A 24,498-nucleotide genomic window follows, 5' to 3' on the forward strand; every position below is an offset into this window, starting at 1 on the left:
GTATGTCATGGATGCACCCCTGGAGCATCACCTTCTTCTCAGTGAGGGGGAGGCTATGGACCAATGTCAGATTAGCATTTAAAATACTACATCCAAAGCATGTGCCCTACTTTTTTTCCTGCAGCCACAGCACCAATAAATGAACAGCTCCTATTTAATAATAATAATAATAATAATAATAATAATACGTAACAATCTTGGTTACTGGTTTGATCTGTCAAAAAATAAGCAAAAAATGGTCTGAAGTGCGATTGAATACTCACTAAATAGCATCACGGTTCTTAGAGTAATATTTATTATTCAAAATAATAAGACCGACTTGGATGCTTACCTGACACTAACATGCATGAATCACCATCATGTGACCTTAACGCCTGTCATGTTGCATGGAGAATAGCGCATTTATCTTGGTCACACGTTCATCAAACTTTGGCACGGGAACATACATCTGAACAGTAATGAAATACAACGCATGTACCCCTATAATGCCTCACATCAAACAGCGCCAGCATGAAAAGTGCACCCTACGGAATCAAATCAAAATAGAGAAGACAGATGTGATTTATGAAATCCCTCGTCTCATATTTCTCGGAGAAAAAGACTGTTGTGCATATGTAATCAAAGGCACATCAATCGGAAGAAAAAAATAAATAAATTTTGCTGTATGGATGTTGCGCAGTAAGATAGAAAATCATATTGGAGACTGGAAGCAGTTTAAAGTAATTACATTTGAGTGCAATATATTCCCCCTTTGGATTAAAGGGGCTGCAGGGAAAGCAAAACTGAAGCAGTTAAAAAGAAGGAAAAAATATCTTTGCTTCTGAGTGGAGCAGTAGAATTATGTGGTGCACGGTGAGTGCAAAACGGCAGAAAAGGTGTCAAGTGAGGGTGCTGCTCATTAGCTGTTATCAAAATGCGGCTCAATACCACCATACCGTGACTTTGAAAACCACTCGTTTTATTTCTATAAAATGAAAAACTTTGGATGTCAGAATCATCTTGCGTTATTAAGACACAAAAAAAGACTCATTTTTAATATAGTACCAATTCTTAGTGAATTTTGATCCAGTAACATTCCATGTTGAAATTGGCCAAACAATGGAAGCGGAGAAAAACAGCGTTGGGGAAATGAAGTCACTTTGTTAAAAATAAATTTTGATTGTATTTGCTACAATGTCATTTTGACATGGTAGAGGTTGAAGCCAGTCAAGATGATTGAGTGATGAGTTTTGTAATAAAATACAAAGTTCCGATTTCAACATGCAATCACATTGCAGTGGAAAGTAGATCAAGGTCTGATGCAAGCCCTTAGTTGTGCAGAGGACTTCAAGGACTTCAAAAGCTTGATGAAATTTGGCAGTGCCAAAAAAAAAAAAAAATCTCAACATACAGTACTGAGTTTTTTCCTTTCCGCAAGAATTTGATGTCACAATACCATGTGCGTTGGAAATGGTGCAAGGCGCTTGAGCTTTGGAGAAAGTAACTTTTAAACGCATTTGCATCAGATAGGATGTCATGCCACCAACCTGGACTTACCTGAAATTGCTCCAGGCACTTCTATTTGCTTTGAAGGACTGCCCTACAATATTCCAATCACAAAAGTGAATTACTATCATGAGGAAGCTACACTGACATCAGATGGGTTTAGATGGATTTTTTCTTGATTAAAAAAAAACCATATGAATTATAAAAGGAATACTTATTGGGACACTTGACTGGGTAGCCAGCCAATCGCAGGGCACATAGGGATGAACAAGCATTCACGCACCCAACCTCGACTGAGGATTAGAGTGTCCAATGAATCTACCATGCATATTTATTTAACACAAAATTAAAGCAAAAGTGAAGTTGTAGGGAAAAAAAACAGTAGTTGACTGAAAATTCCAGTAAATGATTACAATATGTAGCTTCTGACACTTCTATGTGGTTGCAACTGGACGTGTGAGATTTTGTGTACAAAAATAGTTATTGTCCAAATCTTGTACCATATAATACATTTTCATAGGATTTATGACATTGATTTTCCTGCGATTTTTGCAACATTCTGTTGAGCGGTGGTCAAACTATGAGAGCAAACAGAAAACTCTTTATTGACTTGTGTTTCACCACAAGACAGTAGGTGGCGGTAGAGACCAGTTAATGGCAATTTCTTTATTTGTCAACATCACGTCACAAACTACAAAGACAGACCATACTATTTTTCATTTTTTGTGGGTGTTGATAAATTTAACCAACATATGAATGAATAGAACTGATGCCACTGACCATATGAGCGGTAGAAGGAAAAAAAATTCATAAACAACTTTAATTATTCCGCCTTTAAAAGCATTTACAAAATGCAATGTGTATGGTTTGCAAACTGTGTGCTCAAGGGTTAACAAGAAAGACTGTCATGCACGAAAAATAATTGTGATGATTTTAGGCAGGCTCGATTCAATACTGATACACAATTAGCCGTTCCTGCACGACTGAATGGGAAACAATCAAACATCATGAAAAAATCTGCCTTTCCAAAGATAATGATGCTTAGTTTGGAGGCTTTAATTCAACAATCTATATTGCATTGTGGAAGCGAGGACACATCAAACACTCTGTCACTCTAATTAGATAATTACAATTGCAAGCATATGCCTCAGTGTTTTTGCATATGGGAGTAATATCACATTGTTAAATTAATGGCACACTGGCGGTGAGTGTCAATCAAAACTGAGCGTTATTGTATTATCGTACCTTGTAATGTTGATAGAGTCCTTGCGCTGCATTTGTTCCATTTTGAATGATCTTTGCTGTTGTCACGCGACTCCACCCCACTGCCAGATGTCACATCAAATTGCTTACATGACATTTAGACACTCAGCAAGGTCTGCCAACAGCTGCGTCCATCAGAAGCGATGAAGACATCAAACCAGCTCAAATGAGACCAATTAAAGCAATTACACAGGAGATTACAGCTAGGAGACATGGAAGTGACGTGGCACCTTCACTTATCTGCTGTTTCAACCGCAAACACTGCTATCATCGCTGTCATTTAATTAGAGCCATTTCATGCATGAAATAATTGTTCAGAGTAGATTAAGATTCAAGGATGAAGACTTACTTGTTCTAGTCTGTTTTGTCAGAGAATTTTGTTTTATATTAGTTCAGAAACTCTGTCAGTTTGTGCTGAATTGATCACGGTATTATCGAAGAGAAGAAGTTCACATTTAATATTTATCGTGGAGATCAAAAATCACATTGGTGAATTTGCACCAACAAATATGTTCTATCCAATAATCAATCGAGGAATCTGCTGCGACATCCGATCTTGGGATTTGATTAGTCAAGCGTTAAATGTTTTATTTAACAGATTTTTGCAAGATGGAGATAAACAGAAGTGTGCATCGGAAACATTTCAGGGAATAAAGGATGTCTTTAGCATCTTAATGATTTACCATCCAGATGTTCACTTTGGCACAAGGCCAATTTATAGTTTCAAGGAAAAAAATTCAAGCGGGACCGCAACCATGTCGAGCTCAGCAGAGCAAATTCAGTACTGCACCAGCTTTTTGAGAACTTCCTGAAAACCTGAAAAAAGTCAACCAAGTCGGGTAGTTAGAGGGTAGTCGACTAAAAAGATTTGCCACTAATCTTCATTGGCACCATGCTTGTGACAAACGTTTCTACCCTTCTTGCTGACGTAGGTCGTGTTGCAATGGTGCCCCCCCCCCCCCCCAAAAAAAAAAAAAAAGAAAGAAAGCATATCACAAGTTTGGGCTCATTTCCAACTAAAACATGTGATGTGCTATTTGTGATGTTCTCTGTGATTTCTTTTTCACTTGTGAAGCCCTTTGAAACCCTGTGATGATTAAGAGCTATACAAATAAATTTGACTTGCCTTGAAGAAAAAGACAACAGGAAGTTATTGACCTCATTGTAGCTAACAGACAGCTCCGCTCTCCAGTTTACTCATGGAATATTGTTTAAGCATTGTCTCTAAGTGACTTTAAAGACACTATTACATGCGCAATGTATACAATTATGTATTTGTGATCTAAATGGGAGTTAGTGTTTGCTGACATTAAATAGTAATCGTTAGCATGCTAATGCTAATTGTGGTTGCTGGGTGAGTTTTGTTAGTGGATAAAAATGAATGTGTAGAAAATAATGAGTAGTTATAGCCACTCACTTCCGCTCATATTCAACCTTAGTACAAAAAAAAATGATCAGCTTTAGTAGAGCATTTAAATTAAGGGACTGTGGGTGATTATTATTAGAATAGTATGATCGATAGGATAATCAATTTTGAAAAGATTCAATGGTGACAGCGTTAGCTGCAAGGAAGTGACTTGGTTCAGAACTCACGATATCTTCTATGTCCTGTCGCCTTATCCAGCCTCCGCATGACTCATCTGCAGCTTTTCACCTGCAACATCGATCCAGAGGTTAAATAACTCATGAGAAGTTGCACCATGTTTTCTGGAAGCAGCGTATGATATTCTCATCCTTGCAAGAACTTTGACATCAATGTTTTGACATCTCCGAACTGCAAAAAAACATTTTTTTTTCCCTGGCATTTCAGATGGATGAACTATGTACTGTCCGCCCTCGTTTTCATGTTTGTGCAGGATCGCTTTCAACTTAAAGCATCAGAAAGCTCCGATAAATCCGGTCACATACGCAGGCGGCTCATTTTTTTCCTGTCATCGCTCCCTCACTTCGGTTCTTCAGTTTTTCGTCATAACCCCTGACGTCTGCTTCATCCGCTTGTTCGCATCCTCTTTCACTCAATCCACTCATTTCCTCCTAAGGAAGGATAGTTTTGTCTCCCACATGGACAATTCTTTTCACACTCAATCACCTCAATGACAACTTGACAGGCCACTCAGACAAAAGGGTCAGCGGGGCGGACGAACTGTCTATCAAGGCGTTTCTTGAGCCCTTCTTCTCTCATCTCACATCACATCTTAGGCTTCCTTATTTGTCAGGACTGATTGTATGGCGTCGCCATATCAACCCCTTAGACTTATAAGCCGCAGATGGACAGCCTCTATGTCTAAATCCTCGTGTCAGCCGGCGCTTCCTTTGTCGGTCCGTTAGTTTTAAGGTCAACACAATCTCGGGTTGTCTCTGTTGAATCTTTTTAAAATTCTATTATTCATTCAAATAATCCAGTAATAGACCCCGCCTCTCCGAACCAGAAAAAGAACTTGATTTGATATATTTATTTATTTTTTTAATTAATTTTTTTATCTTCTATCAAAATATGCTCATGTGAACCGGTTAGCGATTTGGATTAGCATTAGCATGTTAGTGATTATAAGCTGAACGAACTAACTATCTAGTTTGCAAATACATATTATTACGTGTACAGTTATTTTTTATTCTATTTTATTTAATTAAAGTTGACTGGAAATTTAGCCTATGCAGTTCAGTTTACATAGTACAAGCTGAGCACAAGCTGATAAAAATATGAAATCAAGGTGAAAATGTCAGATTTCTCAGCTCCATTGACCACATAGAGCCCTTTCCAAAAACCTAATGTGGTAACCTTTACACCAACTTTCCTTAACCTTTGTGGAAAATGTCATTGGGTCAAAGCGAGATGAAAAGATGCATGTTTTTGAACAAGGGTTTTTATCCCTGCTACAGCACTGCCAAAAAATACATTTGATTCTTTTTTCACTTACAACAATCGACTAACCAACAATGCATTAATAGTGTGAAAATCTTATTCTACAAACGTGGGCTAAAAATATAAAATATACAGATTTTTGTGTTGTTGTTTTTATTAATACCTGTTCCGTTTACTTTGGTGTACAAAGGCGATGACTGTTGAACAATCTTTCATTCTCAAACCCTCAGTGTGAGTGTGATTGACACCGTTGTGTCTAAATTACATACCATACCGCACACATCTGAGATTGATACCTATACTCGCCCATGTCAATAGAAATAACACAGTACCTTTAACAAGATGTCCCAAAAATGATTCTATTTCACTCAAAAAGGGAACATCATGCCAAAAATCTCTTAGTATGTTGCAAAGGTGTTCCTATTTCTAAATATGCAGTCATAAAGGGCTCTTTGCAGCTTGGCAAAATGGCACTGAGCCAATCATGACAAATGCAGCATTGTGTCTCTGCTTCTGGAGCAGCCATGGACAATAATGATTAAGCAACTGGAAAGAATTACAGCATAGCCATTTTTTGTTCACTTTAAGGCAGTTTTCTATTGCAGGGGCTGCCAAAGCATTTTTGGACTTGTCGTACCTTCATGCTAGTTTTGACTGCCAGAACCACCCGTGAAGAAGCTCTTTTACATGGGCAAGAAATCAATGCCAACCTCAGGGTGACTACTGTTGAGAAGCAATGAAAAAGCAGCAGGCTGTTGATTCTAATGTGGAACTTGACAAGTTACCGTGAGAGGCTTGAAAAGTCTGCTGAATAAGCCGCTGCCTTGAGGCCGTTACGCTGCCATCCCTCAAGGGCTGCAAGGCAAAAATGAAACTATTTTTTTATCTACTTAGCTCATCTGGCATTTACTGAAGAGGATCAATATCACAGTAGCCTACAATGTTTTTTTTTTCTTTTTTTATTAAAGGCAATCCAACTAAAAACAATGCAGGATTTTAACAATCTCGGCACCTAACATGCGGGTGGCTGTAGTAGTATAATGGGAGCCTGGGAAGGGACAACATTGTGCATTTTCTATATTTGCTATACACAAAACATGCTCCATAAGTAAAGTGCCTGGACATAACATTTATTTAGTGCTTTATGAATATGATTGATCCGAAAGATTTCAGTAATGTAACAAATGACAAGTAAAAGCCCACTCTCCCTTTAAATGTATTCTCAGTGCAGCGCATGTGAGTAAAACAGATGGATAAAATCGCTTCAGCGGCTATGCAAATCCTGACAGTTTGCATTAATGGTGTAATTTCCAGCAAGATACCCGTGAAACAGCTTTTAACACCATCTGGCTGACAGACGTGACAGCGACCGCAGAATTCGGATGTGTTATTGTATGTCAATTAATGAGTAAATGATATTAGCCGAAAGAACAACATAAACTCTTTGTGATTCAATATTTACTTTGTTTCAACTGCAGCTTCATACCCAACTGAGACTCCCCTGTTTCTTTTTTATAATAGGTTGGTTTTATCACATACCAACAGAGCACTCTGCAAATGGAGCAGAACGTGTCACCTCAGATGTCTTCTATGCATCTCTGTTTTTGCGGGTTTGGTGATCTTAAGACGTCCAAACTAAAACTTAATCACTGGAAGGAAAGCATTTAATTGCTAGGCAAAGTCGACATATGACAGCATCTAATGCACAATCCCCAGTTCCTTTATTTTGCTCTAAACAAAAACCAGTTTGGTTTGGATCGGAAAGATAAGACAATCAGGAAAAATATAGCAGTTTCTTGAACACACTATTTTACTGATTGCATTGCATTACATTGCATTTATAAAAACACATATTTCCATTAGATTTAATGTTTTTTTTAATGCTGTGACAAGAACAGTTGGTTTTTCCTTTCAAACAAAGAGCAAAGTAATTGTAATATGAAGGGAACTTTTTACTAAATTGTTTTCATGACTCCGTTTTCCAAATAAAATTACATTTCCAAATACATAAAAACAAAAGGGCTGTCATTGATTAGAAAACAAGCAGGTGCCAAACTGAGATAAAAACACTTGCCAGAGCTAATGCAACTATTTGAACAACAAAAGACGAATGTGTATACCAAGAAAAACAACAAGCGTTTAATATAACTTCTGACACACTTGTGACATCAGCATGAGTAGGAGCGAAGGTATCTCTTGTCTACTATTTGCATATTGAGGTAACACCAGGACCGGCAAATGGAAGAACAGTTCCGAGGGCTAGCTGGACTTTGCTGAAAATAACTGAAATAAGGTTAAAAATATTCTGGGACAAAGGATTAAAGAATGATGGGATTAACCTTTCCAAAAATGATGAAAATGCTTCAGTTCGGACAAAGAAAGCACCTTCACAAACAACCTTATTTATGAAATGTCATGGCTTGGGAGACGCTCACTAATCTTCACTGATGAGTAACAAATGTTGGCATTGGTAAAATAAACTCAGCATTCTGCAAGCCTGATTGAAAATCTGAATGAATGAGAGCACACCTGATAAGTACTGTAAATGACTATTATCCAAACATTAAGTAATTAAGTGCCAAAGTAATATATTACTCACAGATGTCAGTACTTTTGTTGTAAGTGTTGTATAAAGGAGGCTCTAAAAAAAGCATCAATTACTAATCAATAATTACTTTAGTTTCTATGGTATTCAATGACTAAGTAATCAATCACATTACTAAGATAACTGATTACTTTAGTACTGAACTATCTAAAGTAATTTGTTACTACTACTTTTATTCGGTAATTAAAAAAAACAGACAAAGTATGATAGGTTGGATGTTTGGAATCTTAAAATAATAACACAAAATATGTCTTGGATATTGATTGAATTAAAATATGCATCATATTATAGTATTGAATTTAAGTGCTCATTTTCATATCCCCCTCAGGATATTTTTGAATGCATGAAGGATCTGTGAGAATTTTTGCATGGTTGAATGTAATAAAACCTTTGCATGGTTCCGATAATGCCCCCCCAGGCCACATCTTAACAAATACTAAATAATAAAGACAAATTGAGCATTTTTTTTTTCATCTTAGTGATGTAAAATGTTTGATACATTCAGCCACAGTCCCACAAATTCATAAATGTGCAAAGCTATTTTCTGCATCAATCTCAGTCAGATAGATACAAATGGAGAATTTACCATCATCCAAAAAAAAAAAGAAAGAAAAATAGAATTAGATCACCATAGGGCAAAAGATAAGGCACAGTATTTCCCGCCGGTCTTGAAAAGGTCACGCAAATCTGTCCGTTAACAAATATGTTACATATCAAGCGTGCTTTCACCCAGAAAAAATAACATTTGGATTGCTTTCCTGGCTGTAGGAATGAATTGAGAGTAAATATACTGTATATAATATACACACATACATATTATTCTATTTCTCTATTTGCTGAAAAGATTAACAGTATACCAAAAAATTAAATAAAATACTATCAGTAAGACTCTAAGGCTGTAACTAAAGACAGCATCAACTTGTAAAATTTCTTTTCACCTTCTCTGATCTTCCATGAAAATTGAATAAGTGAAAAAAGACGTGGAAGTTATATAAGCTTAAAAATGAGCACCATGAAGTTGAGAAAAAACATTCTTAACTGAGAGCACAGCTGCGGGGACATTTTCTTTGGCACAGTCATAAATTGATGAAAAACTAAAAATTCGGAATGCTTAAATCGACTCACTTCACTCACGCCGTTTTTGCTTTGATTTGTGAGGCTGAAGATGAAGTTCAATACTGGTCAGTCTTAAAACCGAGGAGCACAAATTGACGTATTGTGAGATGGAGCTATCAATCAAAGAGACTCCATCATCAAAAGAATGCAGGCTAACTACGACTCAGCGTTCGGACTCTAAAGTCTGCCTCATTTAAATCCTCTTATCTTGCGGGAAACGGTTTCAGCGGAGCAGCAGCTCACTTGATAAGTGACACTTGCAGACATTGTGCATTTTTAATTAATTTGCTCATTTCTAATCCAGACATATTGCCAAATTCTGTTCCAGTGGACAATAAACTTCAGTGAACACTGGTTCAGCAGCCTTTGGAGGGTTATTTTTTTTCTGTCTACTTTCAATTTTTCTTTCCGGGTGAACATATAAAGTCCTTAAGAATTTGGAGTCAACAGGTTAGGTGAAATTACCCCAACTGTAAGCGACTTAGGAAGATCCTGTAATATTAGTAGTTTTGAATAGAGAATATGCCTGTGAGTAATTATATTATCAACATGTTTGTGTTTCAAGGTTCATCTAACACTGGAACTAATATAGCTAACTGTTAGCATGCCATTGCCTTGTTAGCATTAAACTGAGTCAAATTTCCATGGGTTTTAATTATTTTTAATACGCAAGGTATTATTATATTAGTTTATATTGGACTGTACACCTCTGCAATGACAATTTAAAAGAAAAAAAATATATACACACACATATTCACTCACAAATGACAATATAGTTGTTTTCTCTATTTATTAAACAATTATGTACAAATACAAGACATGGAAAATAGTACATCTCAACATGGTGCAGATGGCTTTAAACTCACCTGCTATAAATATACTGTACACTATGATCTGATCACTGAAAGGATTCACACAATATCAAGACACACACATTGATGAATTTGGAGCATGATATTTCTCTTTCATTGCACGTGGATTTGCTTGTAAGCTTACAGATCCAGAAAAGTATATGGCATCCTCGATCAATAAATTTCCTATGGTCACAAAGCAAACACATAAACTTTTCGACTGAGACTCAAAGCCCATCAGATATTGAATACAATCATGCAAGTCCCTGAGAGTACTTTTTTTTTTTTTTTACAGTACTTTGACAGCCACATTGTGCAAGATTTCCCACAATGGCTCCCGTCAGAACATTTGAGCACAAGCTACTTAGTCACAGAGGATCTCCTGATGAAACAGGACCAGGTGTCTCCGGTCACAAGCAGTCCCTGCACAGAGCCACCTGACCATCTCGATAGTCTCTGCAGGGACAAAGGCGCTGGTATTTGATGCTGGCACCCGCACAGCTGAACAACAGCGGGTCCTGCTGCAGGCCACATTCCGCATGTTCTGCTGAGAAGGCGGGAAAGAGGTGATTCATCTCTGACTCCAGTCCTGCGCATTGGAAGTCCAGCCTTGGAGACGAAAGGTGGAGGACACAATGTGCTTGGTAAGAATGCATATTTTTAATTTGAACATGCCCAGCGCAAAAATACTGTAAATGAGTTTTGTGTGAGATTACTTTTGATTTTCACATCATGGACTTTCTCAGTGAAAGAGGTTATGGACTTGAAGTTGCAATAAACCAGTTTCAATGAGTTTCAATGAGCCAACTTTGAATTTTCATGAAAATTTCATGAAAATCACGGCAATCTTCCTTTCTTGCAGAGAGCGACCAATACTTGTATTGTTCGACATCTACGACTTCACACCTACAGCATGCATTACTTATTAACTTCTAAAATAAAACTTATTAAATCTAATGAGCTAAAGTAGAGCAAACTCTTTAAAAAATAAAGATAGCTCCAAAAATGATAATTTTTTTTCACATGTAACAAACTTTTATACATGATCTTTTGGACTTTTCTAATACTATATTTTTAAAGCTCTTGTTAACACAGCCACAGATGTACGTATTTTTAGTTCTATTTTATGGCTATTCCATAAATTGACACCTTTAACAGATACACACATTTGCTTTATATTTGTTGCTATTTTCAATTTTTTAAAATTACCAGTCGCCCATAAATAATAACAACAAATACCTTACTGTATTGAAATATATTACCCTGAAAAAATAATGTCTTCGGTTGACAAATACTCAGTACATAAAAAACTAATGAGCAAAACTAAAAAAAAAAAACAACAAAAATAAATAAATACTACTCCAAGTAATAAGCTTAGCTAAAACCCCAAACTAAATACAATCTAACCTAAAAAAATGGAAAACGAATGAAAACAAATTCAATTGAATACAATTAACGTAATAAGAATCATGAAATACATCTGTTTAATTTACGTCTGAAAATGACATCAAAGCAGGCGTCACATTTATCCTGCAGTACAGTAAAAATCTCAGCAAATCTTACGCGTTAAAGGCTTCCTTAATGTTGATGAAGCGATACAAGGCAGGTTCGCAGATCAAGCCCGCATCCTGGCAGGCCTTCACACACGACTCGCCCTGCAAGGAAGCCAGGAGCCGCAGGGCGCCGAGGGGGGGCCAGGACGCGTAGGAGGTGACGTTGGACGCCCAAGTTAGGATGCTGGAGTTGGGCAGCAGCATGAAAGGAGCGAGCGGGCCGCCCTGCCATATCCTCGAAGCGTTTACGGGAGGAAACTGAGCTTCGGGAGAGCAAAAGTCCTGCGGGTGAGGAAAAAATCCAAAGGCGAGTGATGACAAATGGCTTATTTAGACGAGGAGATCCAGAGGCGTCCGAAAGGAAAAATAATAAAACCACGCCGACTATCCAAATGATTCTGGGCGAGCGCTTGTCAAACTTTTAAGCAATAAAACCAATGCACTTATTCTGCCCAACAACAAATGAGAATTGAAAGCTGAATTACGCTCCTGTGAGAGCCCGGATTAGATTCCCTCCCTCCAGCTAGAGCTATTCATAAGACTCAGGTAATAACATTTTTCTGACATGTCCCTCTGGCCTCCAGAGCCGTTTATTAAAGTGCCTCAAGCGCCCACAGGCAATAACTAGTCCTCCAATCTCCGTCTCTACCATCCTTAAAACATAAAGCGATAGACGTTTTTATTCAAACAACCGACACGGCCGTTCGGACAACGCTTTCATACTTTCGGCAGGAAAGTAAAAAGAATGGATACCGCTCTTTCTATCCTTTTCCCTGAAATTGGAATGAGGGCAAAATAATCGCTACACCTAATGTTGGCACAATCCATTACGAAAACTACGGGTGTATTTAAGTTTGGGTTTCCAAAGATAGAAATATGCTGGATTTGACTGACCTTCTGTTTCTTTTTGTATTTGTACTTTGCATTAAAGTGGAAGAGTGGTTCTCGACCTTTTTTTTTAATAATGTAACCATTATGAAATATTTTTTTTCAGCCATGTACTCTCGAACCACAGCGATGCATTTTTAGGACATTTGTAGGCATTATTTAGAGAGGAGTTTCTGGTTCGTTTGTCAATAAATTAGGACAAAGATAAAAATGTGCATAGGAGTCACTGTAACGCCATTCAAGTGTTCCATGTTCAAATTAATTTGCTCTTAATTTGAAAAGAAACATCTGTTACGTCATTAAAAAGCATGAACGCAGATTTGCATAAACCCACGCAAAACCCATTTGAAAACAGCCGATGTTGAACTGCACTTTACATAATGTAGAAATTTCAAGCCAAATGACTGACACTCAATATAATGCGGAATGGTAATTTGCTTTGGGGTTTTCAATGTGAAAAATTTCCCTTTGAAACACTCAGTCTTTTGAGCAGACACACAGTATTAACTTCGATTCATTTTGCTTGTCAACGCTCACCGTTCAAGACCATTAGGTAAACAAAAATATTATTTCGACCTAACTGTTAGTAAAATATTGTCAAAAAAGATGACATATTCACTTCTTATGAATTATCAGAACATCGGAAAACTCTTATTCTATGATACAGAACAATAAAGTAAACCTTTTTTTTGCAGACTTGAGCATATTTAGTCCAAAGACCCACCTGGTTATGAATGTAGGCATGGACTCGTTCCAGCATGCCCTCACAGGTGTACTCGTATGGCAAAAAAGGCTCTACCTGCAAACGCAGATGTGAAGCACAGCTGAAAAAACACTGGACCCAAAGAGCCTGTTGTTTTTCCTCCATAACCAAGCCAGTGTAATTACTGTCACCGAGCAACGTAGTTAATCAACACTGACATATTCATTAGCGTAATTGTGAAAGGCTTATATCGTTGCATGCGCTTCACATTAAAATCAATGACCTAATACATCACAGGGGACAGCTTTGAAAATTGATTTCATTATTTTAGTGACAACTTCATCAATATGTCGAAAACAAAGATTACAGGGATGAGGTGCAGAGTCCCGCCGGGGCGGTTATGAGCGTCGCTGTCGGGGCGTGTCAATCACTGTCTGGCTTTTGATAGTGCATGGATTGAAATCCATCAGGAGAACACTGATCAATAGGACACTTTTATTCAGGCATTTATATTTCCACGCAAATAAATGACGAGAAGTACTAGGGGTTGAAGCATAACTTCAAAGGGAAGTACTGTAAATGTATTTTTCGAGGAAATCGCTGGAGTTCTTACGGTACGTTCACATTGTGGCTTAACAACATGATGATTTGATGATCACTGTATGAAACTATTTCAGTCACACGGTGGAAACAAGGAACACCCTGCAGATGTTGCCTAATGACAAGTACTATATGTAGCAAAGGCATTAGTATGCAAACTGACTAAAGGTAAATGTTGTTGCTCATAACTTTAATTAGTAAAGCGACATGAACTATCGGAGGTGTTGTTGTGGTGAGGACCTGGCAGATAATTAGATTTTAGCATCATAGAGTTGTTTTAATGAAGTCCGGGCAGTTATTTGCTTGGGCCGCCCTTTGACCTGTTGTTATGGTTCTCTCAAATGCTTTGGCCACAGCAATTAGCCCATGGAACCGGTGAAGCAATTACGCAGTTGGGCTCATATTTTCTGTGGGAGTTCATAAAGACCACTGCTGAAGTTAAATGCCCTGGTGTATCAGCGATACATTAAAATTGATAATGACTTTACACATTGTATGGACTCTTTGAAAAGGCTGCTTCAAATCTCTAATTTCCTCTAAATGTAAGTGCGATTTCTAGAGTCAAAGCTAGCAATAATATGCAAGGGCCGCGATTTGACATTCGAGGGATCGACATTGACTTTTGCATTGGTAGAAGCGGTGCTACCAATTTGTTCAGCTTAACAATGTTGATTGGTGGTTTCTTGGAGTTCTTAATCAGAAATTTAATTTGACTTTTTTTAATGGCGGTTTGTTGAGTTGGTAGCTCTGTGATGTGAAGGCAAGAAAAACTGAGTTGCGAGGACTCGAGCAAGCCACTCCTCGACTTAACTCTTTCAGGGCCATAGATGAGGATTCTTGTCTTTTAAAATAGTAAAAACAATAATGAATAATAAAATTGTCATCAAATACATTTTTTAATGGAGGGTAGCTGACACCCTTGAGTAATGCTTACCTAAGCCAAATGAGCACTGTAGTGATAACTGTGACCACTGGATGGCAGTGTTTCCATGCTCACAACACATATATCACCTCCATGCAATTCAAAGTAAGCTGGATATTTCACCAGCGCATACTGTAAAGATGGACGCATTTACGGGCCTTTGATGGGCTTGAAAACATACATTGATCTTCATGATGTCGCGGATGGCCGCATCAAACTCTTCCGAGTTATTGAAGTCAACGGTAAAGACGTGCGGCCTGCCGATGTACTGCTCCGCATAGGGATGCTGAGAGGACACCTGAAAGAGGTACACAAGATAAAACAACAAAAAATACCTCCCTCTAAATTTCTAATGTGTTTTGCAAAAAGAAAACTTTGTTAATATTAATAATTCATGTTTAGAGCCATACCTCCCTGGAAGTGGGCTTTCCTCTAAAGAACTCATGATTGAGAGAACTGTGAGGAGGGCTAAACTTTGGCTGCAGAAAGATGCAGCCATTAGCGACGGCTTCCAAAGGAGCAGGCCCTTCATAGGGGAAGCCAAATCCCACGAACAGCTTTAAAAGGATGATGAAAAGCAGAAAAAAAAGATGAGTCAAGTCAGAAACAATGTATTCCATTCATTTTCATTTCAAAGTGTCACCTTCGCCTTCCGAAGGAGCTGCTGGAGTTCCTGCTGAGGGAGAAGGCCGTGGTTTTTCACAAAGGCCGGCACCTCTGGGGGACGCTGGGTTTCATAGTACACTGTCCCATGGATCTCCATATGACGATGTAGGATGGACAAGAACGTCTCCTTACCCTATTAAGATATATAGCGTTTTGGGAAAAACCTTGGATGCCTGATTTTCTAGTTCAGTGGTACTCAAATGGGGGTACTAGTACCCCTTGGGGTACTCGAAGGAACGTCGGGGGGAAGCGAGAGATTTTAAAGAAAACAAACAAACAAACATGCAAAAATCATTTAAAAGTAATTATTGAATGAATTGTTTCAGGAATATGTGCGTTTATAAAACAAACTTTATATTCAGAAGGTTATTCAATATCATTACCATAAAAACACAGATTCTCCCCAATACTACGACGGTCGGCCCCAACTTGTCATGTGCCACCTCTCGTTACCTGTCAACTTCATGATTTATTTCGGTGGACACATCTCTACTATGATCCCAAAAGAGGACACTTTAAGGGGAATATTTTTCTGTGGGCAGTTATTTCTTCAAAATTATTTCTTTTCTGACACTTTATGTTGATTGTTTTTTTGGAGGACAAATATTTATTCATAATTAAATGAATGATTGATTTTTGTAAACACATCTCTACTGCAACCCCAAAACGGGACGCTTTATGTTAAGTATTTTTCCCTGGACATTTATTTATTATTATTTTCCTTTATATTGATTATTTTTTGTGGAAAAATATTTATTAATAATTAAGTTATTATTATTTTTTGTGGACCAATACATATGAAGTTTCAAAGGGTGTAAAGTTTAATAAATCAGACAAGGATGGCATGTTTTATTCTTTTTTTTTTTTTTTTTTAAACCCAAAAATGCTTTGCATTGGTTAAGGGGTACTTGGCTGAAAAAATATTTCACAGGGCGTACATCACTGAAAAAAAAGGTTGAGAAACACTGATCTGGTTAATCTACAGTATAGTTTAACTCACTCCACTAACCAGCTAATATTATTGATTGGATGGAACATTAATTAGAATTAAAAATGAAGAACTCAAACATGGATGGACATGGATTGAAACGCAATAACGGCCCTCGTTTTGGAGTCGCTTCCGTTCGATGAGAGTAGGCCTGACTCACAAGCTCTGGTGTTTGAAGATTCAAAATGTGTTTGGAGGGGGGCATGGAGTCTCAAGTACTTTTATAACAAATTCATACACACCAAAGCGAGCTTACTTTTTGCTTTGGAGCACAGTCATGCTGAGACTGGAAATGACTTTGCAGAAACTGTTTCCATAACGTTGGGAGTTATCAAAAAAATGTTTTGTATTTAAATCTTCCTTCGCTGTTAAGTTAAACTCTTCCGTCAGCACTATACACCAAATATACAAAAGCAGAGGAAAACACCCAGAGGGTTTGCATGAGAGCAAAAATCATTTATGGCTTTTGCAAGTCAAATCAAAGTTCAATCAAGCGAGCTGACAGGCATAATTGTCTCGTTACTATCTGGACAAGGGTGACTGAAATACTGAAATGAATTCTGAGTTCAAGTTGAAAACTGATTCTTGGGAATGTTATGAATGATTTACTCACACTGTGTTTTCAAGATATAAATCATGTATAAATGTCATCTGGATCTAACCACACTTCTCATTTATAATGTCTCTGAGAAAATACAATTTTCCTTAAGGCACTTTGTGAGCCAAGGCAATTGTTTAACACAAGACACATGACCAAAACACAATTGTCACAAAAAGTATAAATACTGAAATAATAATGGCTTCATAAATGTTTTTCTACTCGTTTAATTATTGTGGAGATTATTACAAATACTGGTTGTATATTTGCTAGATTAATAGTTCTCTCTCAAAACATTAGCGTGAAAAATAACCAAATGATGGGCCAGAAATGGACCAAACTCATTTTTGGGTCAATTTGACTCAACTTTCGTCGCTGTTTAATACAAAACAGTCAAATTTTTTCAGATAGTCTTGCGCAAAACTACCAATTTATGGGGTTGTTTTGAGCAAAACAACCCAAAATATTGGGACAAATTGACCCAAATATTGTTTCAGTCCTTTTTTGATCAATAATTGGTTTATTTTTAACCCAACTGTTTCAAGTTTTATATGGAACCTGTTTCAAACAACATTATTTAAAGTTGAGTTAAATAGATGTTTATAAGCTTAGATTACTTACGCGAAGCTAGGATCGTCAGTGGTCATGATGCACCACAGGGAAGAGCAACAACAAAAAAAGACATCCATAAGTGAGAAGCAAGGCAAAATACACTGTAAAATGTTAACTTTCAAACAAACAACAAAAAAAAAGCCTTGTGGCTGAACAAAGAAGTTTCTGGAGACACAATTGGAGAGAATGTGGCAGACTTCAAAGATAAAGTGTGGGGAACTTTCCAAGAAAAAAAGATTCTGTTCCTTGACTGCGAAATAAATAAATAAAACGTTCTTAGAGCTTTGGACTTTCATGTCACATTCCTGGCACAAGAACTTATTTTCCGGATGTAACAACTTTATCTACAAACTAATGACATACATTTAATGCAGTCATACTCGACAGTAAACTGTAATTATCCTGCCTCACACTCAAGAAATTCTGGGTTTGAAACTGCTCCTCATATGTGAAATTTGCATATTTTCCTATAATACCACATATGGTACCAGTCAAGTTTGAAAACACCTTCATATTCAAGTGGCCTCAAGCATATTAGGAGGGTAAGACTTGAAAATGCACAATTGTGAACTGAGTTATTCCAGATCCATCCACAACAAATAATATCCATCCATCCATCCATCCATCCATCCATCCATCATTTAATATCTATAAACATCTAAGTACATTAATTTAGGGTATTTCCAAACCTTGGACTGGTAGAATATTGTACTAAATGAGTGTATTCCAACTCTTTCCACACAACAACTAAGCCAATCAACTTTTAGTTCAGTTGCATCCCTGGCAGGCAAGACTAAAGTTCAAGGAAGCAATACCACACTCATTTTTAATTGAAGGTACTTTGATAGACTGCAATTAAAACTGATAATTAATCTTCTGAAGCACGGTCACTAAGTTTGTAAGACATTAAGTGGAATGCAGGTTTTTTTTTTGCGTAATATTTACCTTCCACATGCTGACCTCTTTGCCATATACGACAGCCATGTTGTTCACTTTGCTTTTTTGGATGTTCAGTCTCGCAGTATCATTCAGCTCCTCCGCCACAAATCCCATAAAAGAGTTGTCGGGGGTGTGAGCTGCCAGGGGATAATTATGTTAGAGGTTGAAGCACAAGTCGTCATTTTTTAATTGAAACATCTTGTGCGCGGCACGGTGGAAGAGTGGTTAGCACGTGGCCTCACAGTTCGGACACCCGAGTCCAGTTCTAGCTTGCTCCGGCCTTCTTGTGTGGAGTTGTCAAAGTTAATTGATAAGTAATGGCTCAAAAAATTGTCATTTATTTCAGCAAATGAGTAATTATTTAGAGCTGGTGTTCAACACAAATTGTTCAGATTTCAGCCTCTCTTTCATTAAAACAGGTTATCTTTTGTCATTTTTATTCCCAAATGAAAAAAAAAATAATCACACACATTTAAGGACATATGCTTTTTGGGAGGAAAATGATAATTCAATCCATTTTAAATGATTTGGTGTTTACATCAATCCCTCTAGTATGACATGGCTCAGTTGTTGTTTAATTGTTGTTTTTTTTCCCACTAGACAACATTAAAACGTAATTGCTTGGCAAACAGTAATTACGGAAGAAAATGGTTTTGTAATTTGCATTTAAACCAAATAAAATTGTATCCAATTATAAGATCATTATTCGAAATATCTTAATATCATAATCGACTCAAATTTATTTGATTGTGACAGCCCTGCTATGTTGATTAATCCATTGTAAAGATTACGGAGCTTGTGTTGTAGTCGCCATGTGCTAGGTTGAAGGACTAAGCTAATAATTCAATTAACATGTGTGCTACTCACTTGTGGGGCTGAGCTGTATTGATGCGCCCTAATTTTATTGGTTTTTAGTACCTCATTCACCGCCTGAGCCCAGTTAAAATGGATTTTTGACTTCTCCGGTATACCGTAACTGTCAACGGCGGTGAATGAGCCAGCCCACAAAACAAAATAGCAACTTTGACGTTTACAGCCGTCAACGGCGGCGAACGATTCAATTAACCTTATGTGCGTGTTTACTGATGGTGGTGGGATGCGAGACTAACTGGCAATCGCGGGAGGAACACGCAAACGGAACAGAATATTTAACGATCGGTTAACCGACTGATTGATTGTTATGCCCGTTCCCATCTGTAATGCGGATTGGAGCGAATCCGCCCCTATTTGGCGTGACGGTGTGCGTGTGCACGTGCCAGCGTATGCGCGGTCAGGGAAGGACTGGACACAGTTGGCTGCGCGACGCGTTTGCGCAGAAGCAGCTGTTGCGAGGGCGCTCACAGCTCGGTGCCCTCAAGCTCAGCTTGGAGCATTCCCACAACTCACAACAGTCACACTCCAGCTGTGCCCATTTGTACAAGTCCTCAAGTGCTTGTGAATGAGTGTGAGTAAGCCATGTCACTATCAACTATAAAATATCCACATACGGAACATGGTCATGTACTGTTGGCTGTTAAGGTTCCAGTAGCCCCAATTGGTTCTGTAGCCATGCAGTGTAGCATATTCCTCGTGGTTGTACGCTGGCTCCGTGCCAAAAGTGTCGATCACACGGATGTGGCACCTGGGGAAAAATATGAAGCGGCGCTATAATAAGAATAAAAAACTTGCTTCCGTTCGGATGCGCTCACCTTGATGAATTGGGTGACTAAAAATAAATACAGTCACACTTATCAATTTTTTTTTTTCCACCAGAGCGCCACAAAACAGGAAATACTTCAATCTTGTGAACTGTGTGTGCTCTGAATCCATCATCACTCAGTCTGCCTATCCGAGGCACCGTGTATCATGGAGCAATGAGATTTATAATTGACCGTAAAGTACACACTCATCACTGCATCCAGACTTCAAATGACATTGTCAATTGGATGGCTTCATCATAGAAATAATTGATTAATCACACAGATTATTAATTGTCTTGAGATTTGTGAATTAAAATCTGTATAATATTAATCTCACCCCAAAATTTCTCAAAAAAAACCTCAATTAGAGACTTTTTTTTAAAATACATTGTGTTATTGTGGCAGTTTGATATACAATAACAAAACAGTAGCTTCAGTCATTTATTTACTTTAACAGATGCAGTTGTACCCATTTACCTTCTCCTATATTTGATACTCGTCCCAAATGCTGGCTACAGCTTTCAGATTCCACCGTCATACGGAGTAATGACAATAGCCAAATATTTAGAAATTAACATTAAAATAACACATTGTCCATCTTGTCCACTGCACACTTGTAAAATGCGGGGTGTTCTTGTTTGGAAAAGAGCTTTGTTGTGGCTTGCAACATTAGCATATTTTTGCTATCATTAGCAGTGACTACAGTTGCAGCTGGGTGCTTTGGATTGATGTGGTAATCTGACCGCGAGCTTCTTCAGTGGTAAACATTCGTCTTCTTACAATGAATGCATATCACTCTACCTTTATCAAAGGCACCGCCTGGGTGTTTTTTTTTCAGGTAAATTGACAATTCAATAGACCAACAAATCTCACAAGCTCTTCCATTTTCACGCATTCCACAACAGGAGTCTATCCCATTTTGTCAAACAGAATGAGAGCCAAACAATGTCCGCTTGGGGGGCGATTGACCTTTGCTTTCCAACCTCCAAAAACACATGCACAAGAAGTCCGATGCATAAAAACTGATCTAATAAACATACCTAAAGCATAAAGTTTGATATTGAGAAAATGACATCAAAGTCAATTTCATGAAACTGATAAAAGCAGCATTGCCATAGTAACTGGTTAAAATAATAATCCATCCATCAGAATATGAGTCATTTCACATTGCTTATTAAAGAACATGCTCAGACAGATGTGTCTTTTAACAGGTCGCATAAAAGGCAACTCTTTATTAGCTACCAAAAAAAAAACTTCACATGACACATTTTCAATTACAGCATTTGACCATTTATTTTTAAGTGCACTGAAATTTAATTAGGGATGCACCTGCGCAATTTATTCTAAATGGGCCAAAACAGCCAGTTAGATCAGCAATAAATACAAAATGATCACACAAGGAGGCCTAAAATCAATTGGTGTAATCCAATTTAAGAAGATTTATCAGTGCACTGCCCGCATCCGTAATCAGTGTTTGGCCTCGAGAGGGAACGTAACATACAGTAGTAATTAAGAAATAGTATCTCAACTCTCTCAGAGGAGTGTGTTAATCAATCCGCTGCTGCTCTGCCTTGTTTTGGGAGATTTGAAAACCTTGCAGCCTTGGGAAAGTAATTTAATTACTTTGCCAATGATGCAGTATATTCAGTTTAAGATGTTTATATATTTGCAGTGTTTTATTCCAGAGTTATCAAAACATGAATGTAGCTCAATATATGGTTAGGAAAATTAAGAAATAACGAATGAACCCGATTTTAGGTGTCTTGTCCAAGACTCGTTTTTTGTGTTTGGTTTATTCAAATGATCCAACTTTTTGGTTTAGTCATTTGTATCATTTTTGACCCATACGTCTTTAGTGAAATGAGAGATTTTCTGTAATACGAAGCATCTGGTTCAGTTCCAGCGAGAAAACCACTAATCTACAGTGAGATCAATAGATAACGTTAATTCACTAAATATTTGAAATCTCATTAACCAAATCCCAAGTACTAACTTGTGCTTTTTCAGTGACAGCCCCATGTGCTGCTTCATCTGCTGCAGGCCGTGGTAGTCTGTGTAGATGAGGTCAAAGGGCAGAGGGCCAGTCAGAGGGCAGCTTCCTCTCCCTGGGGGGACCCCTAAAAACCTGCAAAGATGATATCAATCAACATTACTGGGGAAAACAATTATGCCATATTGAACATACAGTAACTGAAAAGTGTAATACATTTTGTGGCATATTTTTCCCATTGAAATGAATTGAAATATACAGCGAAGCGAAGTACAGAGTATGTTAACATTTTCTCGGCTAAGCATTTCTTTCCTTTTCATTTTGGCGCACCCCAAGTGATGACTTTATGAATAAAAGCCCACTTGTATGAACACGAGTAGGATGCTTGGCCAGATGAAACTAATAAACACAACAAGGCGACAAATATGTAAAAAGTTCCAAAAAGCCCGCATGATGCATGACCTAAATATAGGGAACAAAGGGGTCCCAGATATAAAAGAACGATCAAAAAGTAGCTCATTTAGATTAGTACAGTTGCGATACCACATACGCGTTCTTTGATCCAGATGCTCAGCACTGATCACTGCGACGTTGGCGCGCGTGTAAGAGACCAAGAAATGGTTCTGGTTGATGTATAGATACAGACACAGCGAGTGTTCAAATGGTAGGAATCAAAAAAAGAGTTCAATTGCGTCGTGAAGCGTGTCAGTGCTCTCAGGAAGATGATGGTGAGGCCGTTCAAGCGTACAAACACAGTGAGCAAGTCTCACAATAGGGAACTCAGCCAATTTGTCCACACAGCTTGTTTTGAATCTTATAACACACATACACACACACACACACATTATCTGTGCGGCTCTAACAACACATCTTTGACAGAACTCCGGGATGACTGCTTTCAAGCATTATTTCTGCTGAATGTGTTTGTCACAATGCCTTCATGGTGCTTGTCACATCATGTAAAATGTTGTCTTCAAGAGAGCGACAGTGCTTTGTTTGCATGTGCTTTGCAGGAATAACAAGGCATGAACGGCATTTGGTGGAGTACAGGCATCTTCCAAGGACAAACTGAATGCCATATTGTGGTCAGTTTCTTTCTTCGATCGTTTTTTTTTTTTTGAGTAGTTCAGGATCCACATTCCCAGAAAAAGCTGGACTTCTCCTTTCATAGTAAATCTAATGCATTAAACTCATTCAGAGTCAAAGAGGGCTTTTTTTTGTTTTGTTTTGTTTAACTCTTTCAGTGCCATGGACGGGAATTCTGATATTTAAACAATAATACATACTTTGTAGTAAAACTCAAATGCATTTTTTTCTTTCTTTTTTTATGGAGGGTAACTGACACCCTTGTTTAATGGTTATGTAATATTAGCCAATTGAGCACTGTAGTTATTTTGGGGGGATTTTTGCTAAAAGTATTGTAAAAAAGTCAAATATTTTGACTGCGATTCATATATTGTTGTAAGTTTATAGGGACCGGGCATGGGGAGAACATGCAAACTCCATACAGGAAGGCCAGAATCGTAACTAAACCTGCAACCGTGGAAGCGTACGTGCTAATCACTCTAGCAACGCTCCAGGAAATTAATCAGTTATCTGACTTTTATTCCACCAAATCTCATAATTGGCAAAAAAAAATCAATGGGTCAGGCCTTAAGACAGGAGAAGAGTGAGAAAAACCTTAGCAAGTAGAATGAGCGGTACATACACAATGCATGATCTATTAATTATAGAATACTTAAGACAGTGATGTATCACCTGAATTTGTCCATGACCTACTTGAGCTGTGTATAATTTATATTATGTGAAGAGTATCTAATCAGACACAAACCTACTGCTGCATGCACTTTATTTGGCGCATACAAAACTAGACTTGATGGGAATGGTCATAACAAAACAAAACACACACTGAGTAGTCCAAAAGGATTTTTGGCGCAAAGCAGAAAACATAAACAAAAATGCCCAATGGTAAAATGAGTAACTGAGCAAGAGTGGAGAAACTAACCATACCAGTGGTCTTTATGACACAACACACAACTGATCTGTATTTTTTTTCCAATGGATATTGGTTAAAAACCTGGATTTTGTGGTGAACTCAAAATCACCAACACATTACCTTTTCCATTGCATAGTATAGCAGTCACTCATTATACGAGGTGCAACCTTGTAGCATGTGT

The 24,498-nt window shown here is 37.8% G+C and overlaps 1 protein-coding gene across 1 annotated transcript in view; it reads right to left on the reverse strand.

The window, feature by feature from the left end:
* Positions 1 to 10,105: 10,105 nt before the first annotated feature.
* The window catches only part of mgat5b (alpha-1,6-mannosylglycoprotein 6-beta-N-acetylglucosaminyltransferase B), a 47,812-nt gene continuing 33,419 nt past the window's right edge, over positions 10,106 to 24,498 (reverse strand). Inside the window, exons 9-17 of the mRNA XM_088437830.1 lie at positions 22,325 to 22,456; positions 20,140 to 20,273; positions 18,659 to 18,789; positions 15,493 to 15,648; positions 15,260 to 15,406; positions 15,031 to 15,147; positions 13,349 to 13,423; positions 11,747 to 12,018; positions 10,106 to 10,792 (exon numbers count right to left, since the gene is read on the reverse strand). Of these exons, the coding sequence (XP_088293956.1) occupies positions 10,594 to 10,792; positions 11,747 to 12,018; positions 13,349 to 13,423; positions 15,031 to 15,147; positions 15,260 to 15,406; positions 15,493 to 15,648; positions 18,659 to 18,789; positions 20,140 to 20,273; positions 22,325 to 22,456 (1,363 nt within the window). The 3' untranslated portion in view covers positions 10,106 to 10,593. The remainder of the gene's footprint in view (positions 10,793 to 11,746; positions 12,019 to 13,348; positions 13,424 to 15,030; positions 15,148 to 15,259; positions 15,407 to 15,492; positions 15,649 to 18,658; positions 18,790 to 20,139; positions 20,274 to 22,324; positions 22,457 to 24,498) is intronic.

This window comes from Hippichthys cyanospilos, chromosome 16 (assembly GCF_059441005.1).
Source record: "Hippichthys cyanospilos isolate Australia breed blue-spotted pipefish chromosome 16, RoL_Hcya_1.0, whole genome shotgun sequence".
Lineage (NCBI taxonomy): Eukaryota > Metazoa > Chordata > Actinopteri > Syngnathiformes > Syngnathidae > Hippichthys > Hippichthys cyanospilos.